The sequence below is a fragment of the Orycteropus afer genome, unplaced genomic scaffold, assembly GCF_000298275.1.
Source record: "Orycteropus afer afer isolate SDZICR_OR568_19922 unplaced genomic scaffold, OryAfe1.0 scaffold00018, whole genome shotgun sequence".
In the NCBI taxonomy this organism is placed as follows: domain Eukaryota; kingdom Metazoa; phylum Chordata; class Mammalia; order Tubulidentata; family Orycteropodidae; genus Orycteropus; species Orycteropus afer.
Window position 1 is genome coordinate 6,916,522 of NW_006921605.1, and position 13,810 is coordinate 6,930,331.

Sequence of the window (13,810 nt, forward strand, 5' to 3'; positions counted from 1 at the left end):
AGGCAGAGGGCGCCCCACCTCAAGCGAGAAGATGCCCCGTGGAGAGTGGGCCAGGCTGAGGCTCGGGGTCTCCCGGGAGGGAGGAGGAAGGGTGACCTGAAGTGGGGATTGCTGGCCTCGAAGGCAGACGTGTGGGTCAGAAGGTTTGGAGAGAAAACCAGCCGCTCTCCAAAGGGTCTGAAGCCGGGGATGCTAAGGTCACGGGAGGCGTGTCAGTTGGCCTTGGCAATGCCGAGGCTCTGCAGCCAGGACCTCTTGAGAGCTGACTGCCTTGTCCTGAACCAGCCAGCTGAAGGCCGGCCATGCCAGCCAGGGTCTGACCCATGCTGCTCACCGGCTCTGTCTCACCTGTGAGCAGGAGGGAGCCACTCGGCCCCTTTTGCTTTCCTGACTTCCTGTGGCATCAGGCTCCTGGGGACGTGGGGTGCTGAAGAGGCCCAGGCCCCTTCCTGCTCCCACTGGGGGGGAGCATTCCAGCCCCTAGGCGGTCTCCCCAGCCTGCTATTTACAGCAAGGCTAAGGGCGTGTCCAACGCCTGGCTGCCCAATATAACCCGAGGTCAGGTGACCAAGTGCTCTGTGCCCTGAAGGAGCCCCAAGGGTAGTGCAGGCCTCGGTCCAGCTGCCTGCCCTCGTCCCCTTGGCTTCCACGTTGAGAGGAAGGCAGGCTGGGCAGCCCCGTGGGGCTGCTGACAGCCCCGTTTCCAGCCTTTGTAGTTCAGGATCCCCCCTCCTGCGAGGACATGCTTCCTGCCTGTAAGCCGGGAAGCCTCGGCAGTGCTTGGCTGCGAGCTCTTCAGCTGCTCCGAGGTTTCAGAGAAGCACCCACTGGCCCCAGGAAGGGAGCGCGGCCCTCGGGCTCGCCTGCAGCCCAGGCTGCGTGCACGATCCTTCCAGAGGCTCCGAGGGTGTTCCACAGCTGAGATGGGAACAGAGACTGAGGAGCGGGGCAGAGAGGGAGCTGGCAGAGCTGCGGGGCTGGAGACATTCCTTGATGTGGCATCTCCTGACATGGCACCTGGCAGAGGGGCAGACGGCTCCCAGGGTTCTGGTACTTCTGTCGCTTCCTTGCAGAGCCAGTGCTTGCCGCGAGGAGAGAGAGGCGTGCTGTGCCTGATAAGTGCTGCTGATGGCTGGGGGGGGCCCAGAGGGGTGCTTATTCCGCCGTCATGGGTTTCGGCCACCCGTGTCCTGTGGTACATTATCTTGCTGGAGGGACAGCAGGAATGGGGCGTAACCAGCCAGTGTGGGCCCACTGCATGCTGGACTGAGTGACCCCTTCCTGCATCGGTGCCGACTTGACTGCTCACCACGCCCCTCACCTAGCCTGTAGTGCTCTGGAGGTGGGGGGCAGGGGCCACTTTGTGGCCACTGCTCATTACAAACAGCAGGGAAAGGCTGAGGCCGCCCTCTATGTCCTTACAGTTCAGAGAACGCTTTCAGGGGACCCTAGAGCAGCCCTCTGCCCTGTGGCATGCAGGGACCGTGGCTTATAGACACACACCAGCAGGTGCCGTGGTGGCTCCCACTGTCCCTCGCTGGCCTGACCCACCTCATCTCAGCCCTGCTTCTGTCCCCAGTCTGCCATGTGGTTCCCTTTGCTGCAGGAGGTCTGCCATCAGCCACCAGCCCAGGCCAAACCCCACGGCCTCTGCCGAGCTAAGGCATTTGGATGATCCTTGGTTTCCATTCTTCCCTGGGGTGTGTGTTTTTTTCTAATTGTTATTAGATACTGGCTTGTTTGGGGAAAACATCTGGGGGGTGCAGCAGAGGGCGGCTGACGCTAACATGGCAACAGGGACAAGGAGGCGGTGGCGGCTGCCGGTGCCCAGCTGATGGGTCTGCTCGCAGTGCTGCCGGAGGGTAGCCAGGGCCAGCCCCTCTGTGGTGGCAGGATCTGCAGATCCCGGGTGCTGGGGCAGGTACCTCCCCAGCCTCATTGCCACTGTCACCTTATCCATGTGGCCTTATGGTTTAGAGATACCCTCCCATTTCGGGGCAGAGTTTGGGGTTCACTGCCAGCAGGGAGATGTTAGGGCTCACGGGACCTAAGTGGACAGACCAAGCTGAGAGCGGCCTGGGGGAGTGGCTGGGCCCACCGCAGTGCTCGGCTGCCCCTGCCTCTGTAGGCCCTGTGCATCCTAAGGGGTGCAGGCTGGCTGGGCAGACCCTCTGAGGGCCGGCGAGGAGGACAGCAGGGGACAGGCAGAGCCCATCTGGGCTGCCTCGACGCCCGGGAAGGGCAGCGTGGTGCGCAGGCAGTGGCTGGCTGCAACAGCAGAGCCCCGCTCTGAAGCCCCCCGAGTGGAGACGGCTTAGCTGAAGCTGCAGAGTAAGCAGACGGCCGGTCTGCATGAGCACAGGGGAGCCCCCGGGAGCGGTCTGTCCCGTTGAAAAAACGGGAGGCTTCCTGGCTCCCTGTCCAGAGACCACGACTAGGTGCCCCCAGGTCCCTCCTGCATGCTCATGCCAGGTGGTGCCCAGTCACCTGTGGCAGGCTCCTCCGCTGCTCCCTGCCCTTCGTCTGACCCAGTGCCACTCACCTGGAGCTCAGGGACGGGGGTGGGGGCCTTGCCCAGGAGCGTCCTGCGCACCTGCCCCCACGTGCCTCCTTGGCCCGGGCCGTCACCTCCTCCTCTTACTTCCCCTGTGGACCTGCTGCTGCGCCCCTCGGAGACTCGCCCGCTGACAGCCAGCTGCGCTGTCCCTGGCTTGGCTTTCTCCTTGTTGGTTGTCTTGGAGTTCCAAGTGTCAAATTGCACTGGCTGGCGGCTGCACCCCTAGCACGGGGCGGGCGATTCCACTTCATAGAGGGCCGCTGCTGGCCTCTTCAATGGGCGCGCTCTGTCCCTCCCCTCTCCCTCTCCCCGCCCTCTGGCCCGCCCGCCAGACAGATAACCAGGGAGGCTCTATCAGAGGGTGTGGAGGGAGGGAGGGGCCGAGCAGCAGCCCTGGCTCTCCCCCCCCAGCCCCCGTGGAGATCTCCCTGCTGGGCCTGTGGCTCACCACCACCCCACCCTTTCTCTCAGGCCACTCCCCACCGGGAGCCTCCCTGTGGCCTCTGCTGGGAAGGGAAGTCAGCGGTGGAGGAGCTGCTGGACCACCCAGGCCGAGCCCTCCAGAGGCCTTTCTGCCCCCTTGGTACCCGAAGGCGTCTCGGGGAGGAACTTGGGCGTCCTGCTGGCCCTGGGAGCGGCTTCCCGATACTCAGAGCCCTGGGAGGAGAGGCAGGAAGCCGCTGGCTCTCTGTGCCAAAGCCCAGCGTCTGCATGCTGGCTCTCGGGGGTGCCCAGCTCCTAGTGGCAGGGGCCCTTGACGTTTGACAGGTTGTGCCACCCAGCAGACCAGGCCACGCCTGGAGCAGGGAGAGGCCTGACCCTAGCCTCACCATCAATAGAACCCTTTGACTCTGAGCACAAAACCCCAGTGAGTCAGGGCAGGCTGGGGGGGCGAGGGGACACAGCCAGCCTGCACCCCGCCCTGGGATGCCACACAAAACCCCAGTGACTCGGCAGGCTGCGGGGTCGGGGGGGGGGGCAGCCAGCCTGCACACCCCCCCCATACTGGGATGCTGCAGCCTCCCAGAGCAGGACAGACAGCCTTTGTGCAGGAGACCCACCTGGAGATCTGGGGGCTTGGAGGGTGCAGACTCGGCCCCTGCACCCACAGAACCAGGCAATTTGGGAGAGACCCTGAATGGGGCTGAACTGGTGGGAAGAGCCCCCTCTGGTGGCCGCAACCTCCACTGCAGTCTGAAACCCTAGTCTGGCCCCAGAGCTGCCTTCTCTCCTCTTGGCTACAGAACATGAATGGACCCTCCCCCAGGGGGGTTAACAGTCAGCTCTTGACCCCTGCCCTGGGGTCCTGGTCCCAAAAGCGCTGCTCACAGCCCTCGGCAGGCTCACTCTGACAGGAGTTCTTTCGGAGCCTTGGGCGCCAGCTATTTTTGTCCCTGGGCTGTGGTGCCCAGTGGCCCTGTCTGCTCTGGTATCTCCTCACAGGCCCCCCACCTCGTGCTACATTCCAGACAGCAGAAGTGGTTACAGTCAGGGCCCTAACAAAGCAAGTGTCCCCTCCTGGGCCTCTGGCCCGTCCCAGGATTGACTACTGCCCCCAGCATGGAGATTCGTAGGAGTGGCGGAGCCTTCTGGGGCTGCTCCCAGCTCCCAGCTGTCACCCCACGAGGGCTGTGATGGGGTCTGGCAGGGGTGGGGAGATGAGGAGACTCCAGCCAGCCCCACCAGTGGCAATTGGCAGGATCACCTGCGTACCTGTGAGGAGAGGCTTAGAGCAATGAGGAGACCACCAAGAAAGCAGCCCAGACTGCTGGGGGCGGGGGGCACGTCCTGCTGCCCTTCCCTCTTCTGCCCCCAGACCAGGGTCAGGAGTAGTGGCAGGCCCCGTGCAATGTGCTTAGTGGCCTCAGGAGGTTGGCACTCATCTGGCTTGTGTTACAGACAAGACCACATCTTCCCCAAGGACACACCTTTAGCTGGCCCAGAGTGCCGCCATCCAAGGATGGAGGCGGGGAGCCCCACAGGCCAGAGGGGTAAGTCCTGGAGAAGCAGGACAGAGCCGCATCCCAGCCTGGCCCTAGATGTCCCCATGAGGTACATGACCTCACCATGGTCATGTGTGAGATGGACAGGATCAAAACTGCCTTGTGAGGCTCATGGGAGGTGAGACAGGTGAAGTGCTGGGCCTCTCGGGTGGTTATGTGGTGTGGATATGGGGTTGGAGCAAAGACTGCTGGCCCAGGCCCCTCACCCCTTACGTCTGCTGGGCCACCACCCCAGGTGCCGCCACGCAGCCATTGCCAAGTACTTCGGTGATGCGCCCCCCACCTGCACCAGAGGCTGTGACCACTGCCAGGACCCCGCAGCCGTGCGGAGGCTGCTGGATGCCGTGGAACGCAGCAGCAGCTGGAGCAAGACCTGCATTGGGCCCTCCCAGGGGAATGGCTTTGACCCTGAGCTGTATGAGGGAGGCCGCAGGGGCTATGGAGGCTTTAGCAGGTGAGAGGCCGTGAATGCAGGGCCCCGGCCCACTGGGAAGAGCCTGTCCAAGGGCAGACCAGAGGCAACCTAAAGCTGGCATCCACCCCTGGCCCTGTGAGCCACACTGGGGCCTGGACCTCGGTGTGGCCCTGAGCACCATAGGGTGGACCGCAGGAGAGTGCCAGGGACTGTGTCATCTGCCGGAGGCTGGCTGAATGGGGCAGAGACAAGGCAGGCCTGGCTGTTCACACCCAGCCTGCTCCCAGGTATGACGAGGGCTCTGGAGGCAGCGGGGACGAGGGCCGAGATGAGGCCCACAAGAGGGAATGGAGTCTCTTCTACCGGAAGCAGATGATGCTGCGAAAGGTGAAGGGGGCGGGGCTTGGGAGGGCACTGGGCCCGTGTTTGAGCCCTGAGCCGCTGGCAGGCGGGGTGCCTGCAGACAGAGGAGTGCCTGCTGGTAGTGGGGTCCTGGCTGGCCCCTTCTGCCCACATCCTTAGCCCCATGCCTGGCCTGGGAGCTGTCCTTCAGGGGCCTCACAGGTCCTTCATGACTTCCAGGGCAAAGACCCCCAGGTAGAAGAATTCATACCCCCAGGTGAGTGCAGCGATGCCCAGGGGCTTGTGGGCTGTGGGGCAGGAGTGAGAGGCACACCTACCCTTTCTCCTCTCAGATGACAACTGTGCTCTGAAGCCTACCCTTTTCTCTCCGCAGATGACGACTGTCCCCTGAAAGAGGCTTCTAGCAGGAAGATCCCCAAGCTCACTGTGAAGGTACGGGGTGGGCAGTTCCTCCTCGCCCCCAGGATGCCCCCTAGCCTCGAGGCTCCTGTGAGCCGTGCTCACTGTCTCCGTGCAGGCCCGAGAGCACTGCCTGCGGCTCCTGGAGGAGGCGCTGAATGGTAACTGTCAGGCTGCAGGCACCACAGAGAGGTGAGTGTCGCAGGTCGCAGGCAGGAGCTGGGGACGTGGCCAGGCACCCCGGGCTGAGGAGGTCTCTCCAACGCTTAGCCCTTTGGAGACCTCACACCTCTCCCCTGGCATGTGAGCCATCCTACTTCCAGGGGTGTGAGTCCTCAGAGCCCCACTAGGGGGCAGGCTTGGCCGCGACAGCAGTGGCCAACGGCTGCTGAAGAGATCAGAGCTCTTCACAGAAACAGGTGGGAATCCCTGTGCCCACAGACACTCCCACCAGGCCCTGATGCTGCCCCCATGGTCCCCAGGGAGAATCCAGCAGGAGCTCAACAAGGCTCACTCCTTCCCACAGAGCTGACCTCCGGGCCAAGGCTGTGGAGCTGGAACATGGAATATTCCAGAACACCAGGGTGGCCAACCTGTACAAGGCTAGCGTCCTGAAGAAGGTGGGCATAGGGCTGGAGCGGGAGGGGGCGCTCCCCAGGGCCCAGGCTGCCTCCAGCGCCCCCGGCTCCCCGTCTGTGGGTTAGTTAGGGGGTGGAGCCTGATCTCCCTCCCTTGCTAGCTGGAGGGAGTTCTACCCAACCAGAGCTTGTCCCGTTTCCAGTTGCCTGGAGCCACTGGCCACAGAAACCTACCTGGGGGAGGGCTGGATGGGGGCTTCGGGGAGGAGCTAGCACGCACCCCCCCCCCCCATCGTCTGTCCACACCCTAGGTGGCTGAGATCCATAGAGCCTCCAAGGATGGCCAGCTTTACTCCAGCATGGGAGGTGGGGCCAAGAGCTGCAGTGCCCAGGCTGGGGCCCCAGAGCCCAGTGAATACGACACCCTGCCGGCCTCCCAGGTGTACTCGGTGAGTGATGACCGGGTTCCCTCTGTGCTCGGGGAAGGCACAGCCTCTCACCCTCCCCCGGCCTCACAGCTCAGGCCCTTCCAGCGTCCCTGCTCTGCTGGCATCACCTGCACTACCGTGCATCCTCCTGACTCCCGAGGGGTGGCCTGCCCTACTTGCCCCTCCCCTGCCCTGAGAGCCCAGCCCAGTGGGGCCATGGCTGGACCAGCCAGTGTGTGGGCCCTGGGGGCCTGCTGGTCAAACCCTCTCTCCTCCTCACAGCCCAAACCCAAGCGAGTGGGAGCTGGCTTCCCTAAAGGCTCCTGCCTGTTCCAGACAGCCACCGAGCTGCTGGAGAGGACTCGGGCCGAGGTGCCAGTCCCCCAGCCTGTGCAGGGAGGCCAGCAGGAGCCCCCTGGGCAGCCGCACGGCCTCCTGGATGAGCCCAGAGGAGCAGCCCCTGCAGTGAGTGCTGAGAGGGGGCGGCCCTCCCCCGAGAAGAAGGCCAAAGACTCCTCCAAGGGCAGCCCCTTGGCCAAAGCCCCCGCCAAGAGGAAGCAGCAGCTCCTGGCCGAGGCAGCCCACAAGGACTCTCAGAACATCATGCGCTTCTGCAAGAGGGTGGAGAGCCCACCAGGCCCCCCACCAGCCCCAGAGAAGTGCCCAGGGGACGAGGGAGCCCCTGGGCATTTGGCCACCCCTCCGCACACTGAGGAGCCTGCCAGCGAGGGGCCAAGGTGAGGGCGGTGGGTGTACTGGACCCTGAGCCGCACTCTAGCCTGGCTACCTGGGTTCCCCAGAGCTCAGGGCTTGTTCCAAGATGGCCAGCCTGGGACGCGGGGCACCTGGAACCCTGATGCCTACTGTCCCCTGCCCAGGGCCCACCGAAATGGTGACCAGGTGCCCCCCGGAGCCCTGCCCACACCTGCACAGGAGACCCAGAGGGGCAAGCGGCCCAGACCCCAGCAGGTACTACAGGCCGGGTGTCGTGCAGGGAGGGAGGCAGTGTGGATGTGCTCTGCTCTAGCCTGTGGATCGGGAAGAATCATGTCTGTCCCAGTGACAGGCAGCTGGGGGACAGGCTATGGGGAGCCTGTGGGTGCAGAGCCCAGTCTTCTGGTGGAAGGGCGGGACCGGTGAAAAGGAACCCTGGAGTGACCCGCCACCGTCGCCCTGCCCAGGAGGACCCAGAGGGCCTGGCTCGGAAGAGGCCTTGCTCCTCAGCCCAGCCCTGTGTCACTGCTGAGGCCGTGGGCAGCGTCTCAGCCCAGGACCTGGATGCCTTTCCCTCCACGGCCCGTGGCCCCTGCCAGCTCCCAGTGCCCCGCGTCCCCCTGAAGGAGGCCGCCAGCATTGTGGTCAAGTGTCTCACTCCTCTCTACAAGCAGGGCAAGTTTGCGTCCAAGGTAGGAGCCTTGGCCTGGGAGCCTGGGGACAGGGTGGGAGCAGGGCGGGTGTGGGAGCATGGGGCCAGCCCCAGGCCTGGCTGGGCTCGGCCTCACCCTTGGCTGCTACTGTGGCTGCCGTCCTCACCCTCTGTCTTCCCAGGAGCTGTTCAAAGGCTTCGCCCGCCACCTTTCACACCTGCTGACCCAGGAGGCCTCCCCAGGAGGGAGCTGTGAGTACCTGCATGCCTGCATCACCAGGGTGGGGGGCAGGGGGGATTCTTGGTGGTGAGGAACAGCTCCTGAAGGAGAGGTTAGCTGGCTGAGGTAGGGGTCGGGGGGCTCTGCAGGGGGAGAGCAGCTCTCACCCCCACCCCCCATCCAGTGACAGAAGAGGCCCACCACCTCATCAGGCAGTTCTTCCACGGCCGGACCCGGTGTGAAAGTGATGCTGACTGGCAGGACCTGCGGGGCCCTCAGCGATGACTGCCGGGCGCCAGGGGCCAGCACACCATCCTCAGACTCTACCACAGGGCCAGCCTTGGCCTCCCTCGGGAAGGGTGGGCAGGCCTGCTGCCTCCAGGGCTGGCACCTTTTCTCAGGATCCTTCCAGCCACTTCTTACCTTGGGGACAGCCCCAAGCACCTCCCACCCCCAGCCTGGGGACCAGGAGCCAGCCCACCTTTGTCTCTGCTTGGGAGGCCTGAGCTCCTCTCCCCCAGAGTCTCCTACCCCTTATGGCTGGGCTTCCCAGGTCAGAGCCCCAGGTAAGAAGGGGGCTGAGGGACTGCTGCCAAGGCAAGAGGAAGAAGGATGAGCCTTGATGCCTTTTGCACTTAGGTTTTAAGCCATGAGTAAAGCCCACCAGCCAAAGTATGGGGGTCTGTTCCAGTGGGGCCCCTGCTGCTCTCAGGCCCCCCTCACTACTCCCTCCCTTGAGATGTTTGCTTACAGCCTTGTCCCAGGGTACAGAGCTCATGGGCAGGGGGCAGCCTGTCCCTGCCCCACCACAAGCCAGGAAGGCCTGGCCGGATTGAGATGTTTATAACAGGAATAAAGCCATCTGCACTGATGTGTGTGCACGCTGCTCTGTGTGTACTGACAGACATGTACTCAGCCCCACCTGCACTGATACATGCATAAAGCCTTGTGTGTACCGACAGGCATGCACATAGGCCCCATCTGTACTGACTTCGTGTACATTCGGCCTTGGCCACACTGACATGCATGCACATAGCCTTGTGTGTACTCACAGGCATGCATGTGGCCCCATCCGCACTGATGCGTGTGCACACAGTCCTGTCTGCACTGATGCGTGTAACCTTGGCCCCGTCTGCCCTGACGTGTGCACGTGTCCCCATCCACACTGATGCGTGTGCGTGCGGCCCTGTCCTCTGAAGAGCTTTACTTCTAGCAGCTGCTGCTCCTGGGCCTGGTGGGTCCGTCCGTCTCCCCCCCCCCCCCCCCCCCAGTAGTGGAAACATACACACCAAGACATTTACCCAACATAACAACTTCCACATTTACAGCTCAGGGACACTGATGACATTTTTCGTGTTGTGCCACCATTACTGCTGTCCCTTTCTGAAATACTCCACCACTGTTAGCATCAGCTTGGTGTCAGGCCTGGGCTCTGGCTGCCGTTGAGCCAGGGTGAGGGCTGGGCCGGGTGGTCAAGCTGCTGCAGCCCGGGCCAGGCCAGCCCATCCCACCTCGGAGGGAGTCTGGCTGCTCTTCCCCAGCTGATGCCACCATAGTGGCTCCTGCCTCCTGGCCACCACGGGGGCCAACCGGGCTGCACAGGTTCCAGAACAGAGGCAGGCGGTGAAGTCCAAACCAGAATAGCCCGACAGCACCAGGGGAGAACATCCAGGTGAGAGCTGCGGGGGGTGGCCCCGGCTCGGCGCAGCCCCTTGCCCGCTCGCCCACTCCAGCACGCGGCGCCTGCTCTAGAACGCTGCGCTGGTGCTCCTGTCCAGCAGGAAGGCGATGGTCTGCTGTAGCTCCTGGGCCTGCGGGCAGAGGGTGTCACGGCTGGCACCCCCAGCTCCCCACCTCTACCCCATCTGCACCCCTAAGCCAGGAGGTCCCAGATACCCACTGACGGCAGGGCTGGCTCAGGGCCCCCAGTCCACCACTCGGCCACGCAGGCCACTCTCACCTGTGGCAGCTCAAACCAGATGGTGCGGGGACTGTCAGCTGAGCCATAGTTGAGCTCCAGGCCAGGGGCCCCACCTTCCTCCAGGGGGCTCAGCAGGTGGAGGCGATGCATGTCACTCAAGGGGATGGAGCAGCACGGTGTCTGTGGGCGTGGGGTGAGGGGTCACCGTGGGGCCTTGGAGGGGCAGGGGCCCAGGCCAGTGCTGGAGTGGAGCCATGCCCACCTGAGAGTTGGGATCCATGAGGATGATGTGCTGGCGGCTGAGCCCTAGGAGGCTGGGCCTGGGCAGGGCCGGCTCACTCACGCGCAGCACCACATACACAGTGTAGCCAAAGAGGGGCAGCTGGCTCACGGCCTCTGGGGATGAGAGGGCCGGGTTCCAGCCTCAGGGGCTTGGCAAGAGCCTGCTCAGTGTGCCCCCAGGTGTGTGAGGGGGCAGGGCTGGAGTAGGTGCTTCTGCAGCCCTCCCCCTCACGCCCCTCCTGGGCCTCTGGCCACAGCTCCCCGCCTGCACCCCAGACCCACCGAGGAAGCTGATCTGCGCGTCCTGCGGGCCGTGATGCTGCAGCTGCCTGAGCGCCTGCGTCACCAGGCCCTTTACGGCAGCCACGTTCACCTGCGCCCTGAGCGGCTTCGGCACATACAGCAGCAGGTCTTGCCTAGGACACGGGCTAGGTCAGTCTGGCCCATGACCACTGACCTGGCGCAAGGCAGGGCATGCGGCTCCTGTGGGTGAGGTGGGGGGGCCACACCAAGAATGCGTCCTGGCCTGCCCCTCAGGGCGTGGGGCAGGTGGGAAGGACAGGTAAGCCCTGTGCTGCTCCAAGCCGGACAGGGAGGGGGAAGCGGGGCAGCAGGAGGAGGAGGCGCTGCCGAGGTGGGAGTCGGCTTCTGGGGGGCAGGTGCACACTCACTCTGAGGGCGGCTCCTTGGCCGCCTTACTGAGGTGCTGCAGGGCTGCCAGGTGGCCAAGCTGGGCGTCTGCCTGGGCGCCCACCAGCAGCTTCCCCTGGAGGTAGTCCCGCAGCACCTACGGGGAAGCAGCGAGTGGACCACGTGTCGTCCACAGGAGCGAGGCTCAGAGGGCCCCTTGGTGGGCGTGTGGCCCAGCAACTGCCCAACACCCAGAGCAAGTGGCTGACCTGGCTGTAGTGGGTGCCAATGTAGGTGGGATGGTCGAAGTGCAGTGGGGTCTCCCAGCCCAGCCGCCGGCTGTGCAGACTCAGGTCCTGACTCACCAGCACATTGTTGAGGTACTCATGGGGCCACAGGGGCCGTACCAGGTCACCTGCCACCGGGGGCCCACAGTCCACAGCCCGCCCTGCCACCTCACAACCAACTGCTGCCTGTACCCGCCACCCAGCCCCGCCCCATCCAAGCCACCGGAAGCCACTACGTGTGTCCTGTCCTGCCACCCCCAGCACAAACAATGAGTTACTCATGGGCGGCAGCGGCACCGCCCTAGCCCACTGGCCACCCTCCAGGCGTGGTTGCTGACCTTCCCCTTTGATGAGGAAGAGAGCGAACTCCTGCACTTCCTGGGGGTCCGTGATGCTCATACGCCCACACATCTCCTCCAGCACCTCTGTGGCCACCTGGCGTGGACAGCCCGTGATGGAGGCAAGGGCTCTCCCTGCCTGCCCCTCTTCCCCCCGCTTAGTGCCCTGTGCTTACTGTGAACATCCGGATGTTGGTCTTGTAGTCCACGCCCCCCGGCAGGTGAATGAGAAGCATGCGGGCCACCTGGCCTTTCTGCCGAGGCAGGGTGTGGGTCAGAGTCTCCCAGAGTTCTCCCAGGGGGTCCCAGAATCCCCTCTGCCTGTATCCCCCGTACCAAGAAGGCCTGCATTTCACCCGGTGAGGGCAGCCGTTGGCGCCCCCCATATTTGACTGTTCTCTGGAGGTGCTCTTGGCTGCTGTGGGCCAGGTCTGCAGAGAGGAGCCAGGCAGGGGTCAGAGCACCCAAAGGCCCTGGCCCACCGAGCACCCATCTTCCCACCATCTCGGCCACAGGCACCTTGGCTCCGGCCTGCATTCTGCAGGAACTTGGTGACATAGGGCATCAGGGTGGTGGATGGCGAGAAGCAGCCAGTGAGGAGGCTCAGGAAGTCCCAGCCTCGAGCACAGTGTTCCCTGCGGGCAGGACCGGGCATCAGGAGGCCAGGTCCAGCACCCTGTTCCCCCAGGGGCCTGAGCCCGCCCCCACAGGCACCCCTACTCACAGCCGGGGATGTCCTGTGACCTGTTTGATGACCTGGCAGTAAATCTCGTCCCTGAGTTTCTCCTCCTGGCTCAGCTGCGGGGACATAAAGGGCAGGGGGGCAGGGGCAGGCCTCAGCTACAGAGCTAGGGTGCAGTGCAGAGGGGAGGGAAGGGATCCAAAATTGGGGGGACAAGCTGGGGCGGTGACACCAGCTGAGGTGACTAATAGTGTGCTCTCAGTAGCATCTGCGTGGCTCGTCACCTCGCCCTAAATCTCTGTCCACCTAGCTCCTGGGCTTTGCTTCCCCCCGCCCTCCCATCTGTCCTTGACAGCCTTACGGGCTCGAGGAAGGCTCCACCCTCTGAGTGTTGATGCCCTTGTAGTGCTCTATCCACATACACTCCACCTGTAGGTGATTCCCAGGGCCTCCCCCTCCTCTGGGAGGTCTGGATTTCAGACTCAACACCCAGACCGGCTACTCCTTCCTCTTCTCGTGGAAGGTGATGGCTCAGGCCGACACCTCGGAGTCAGCCTTGGTACCCCACCACAGCACCTCCCACTTCTCCTCTCTGCTTCTTGGCCCAGGCCAGCCCCATGTCTCATCTGGGCTCACACCCCATGATCTCCACAATAGCCAGGCAGTTCTGCAGATCCACCCTGAACCTGTCTGCAAAGCCCGTCAGTGCTTTCCCATTTCTCAAAAGCAAAGGCCCCAAGGCCTGCCCTGTCCCTTCCCCCATGCTCACTCCTATCAGGATGAGTGCACTGGCCCTCATCCCTGCCCCACGCTCCACCCGATGGCCACAGGGCTCCCCTTCTCTCTCCTTTCTTATCTCTGCTCCAATGTCACGTGACCACGAAGCCCAGAAAGGCCAGCTAACTTGTCCAAGATCACACAGGAGCTATGATTAGAATACTATGTCAAACCACAGCCCCCTTCCCTGCTTTATGAGTCCCCCACCCCTAAAACAAACAAAAAAAAACTCACTGCCATTGAGTTGATTCCAACTCATAGTGACCCTCCTTGGGTTTCCGAGGTGGTATCTCTAAGGAAGTAAATTACTCTGTCTTCCTCCTGAGAAGCGGCTGGTGGGTTTGAACCACCAGCCTTCTGGTTAGCTGTCAAATAAATGCCTTAGGCACTATGCCACCAGAGCTCCTTTATTATCATGGTGCAGCAAATCCAGTAAATAACGTCAGTTATGACATCACTGCTGCTGCCTGACCCCTCCCACTGGAGAAACAGCTCTGCTCCGGTCACAGCCACGCCCCTGCACGAGCAGGTACTCAGGAAGTACAGGAAGGGTGATGGCAGGCA

General features: G+C 63.4%; 2 protein-coding genes across 2 annotated transcripts in view; one reads left to right on the forward strand and one right to left on the reverse strand.

The window, feature by feature from the left end:
• The window catches only part of RECQL5 (RecQ like helicase 5), a 34,333-nt gene extending 25,719 nt beyond the window's left edge, over positions 1 to 8,614 (forward strand). The window contains exons 8-19 of the mRNA XM_007959865.2: positions 4,796 to 5,014; positions 5,263 to 5,362; positions 5,558 to 5,594; positions 5,712 to 5,770; positions 5,856 to 5,929; positions 6,264 to 6,357; positions 6,627 to 6,764; positions 7,026 to 7,480; positions 7,622 to 7,712; positions 7,925 to 8,149; positions 8,292 to 8,361; positions 8,514 to 8,614. Of these exons, the coding sequence (XP_007958056.1) occupies positions 4,796 to 5,014; positions 5,263 to 5,362; positions 5,558 to 5,594; positions 5,712 to 5,770; positions 5,856 to 5,929; positions 6,264 to 6,357; positions 6,627 to 6,764; positions 7,026 to 7,480; positions 7,622 to 7,712; positions 7,925 to 8,149; positions 8,292 to 8,361; positions 8,514 to 8,614 (1,663 nt within the window). The remainder of the gene's footprint in view (positions 1 to 4,795; positions 5,015 to 5,262; positions 5,363 to 5,557; positions 5,595 to 5,711; positions 5,771 to 5,855; positions 5,930 to 6,263; positions 6,358 to 6,626; positions 6,765 to 7,025; positions 7,481 to 7,621; positions 7,713 to 7,924; positions 8,150 to 8,291; positions 8,362 to 8,513) is intronic.
• A 1,463-nt stretch (positions 8,615 to 10,077) lies between these two features.
• MYO15B (myosin XVB) overlaps positions 10,078 to 13,810 on the reverse strand; it is a 32,942-nt gene continuing 29,209 nt past the window's right edge. The window contains 11 exon segments of the mRNA XM_042783532.1: positions 10,078 to 10,140; positions 10,290 to 10,430; positions 10,513 to 10,646; positions 10,815 to 10,948; positions 11,204 to 11,319; positions 11,432 to 11,577; positions 11,788 to 11,884; positions 11,964 to 12,041; positions 12,124 to 12,218; positions 12,307 to 12,422; positions 12,512 to 12,585. Of these exon segments, the coding sequence (XP_042639466.1) occupies positions 10,078 to 10,140; positions 10,290 to 10,430; positions 10,513 to 10,646; positions 10,815 to 10,948; positions 11,204 to 11,319; positions 11,432 to 11,577; positions 11,788 to 11,884; positions 11,964 to 12,041; positions 12,124 to 12,218; positions 12,307 to 12,422; positions 12,512 to 12,585 (1,194 nt within the window).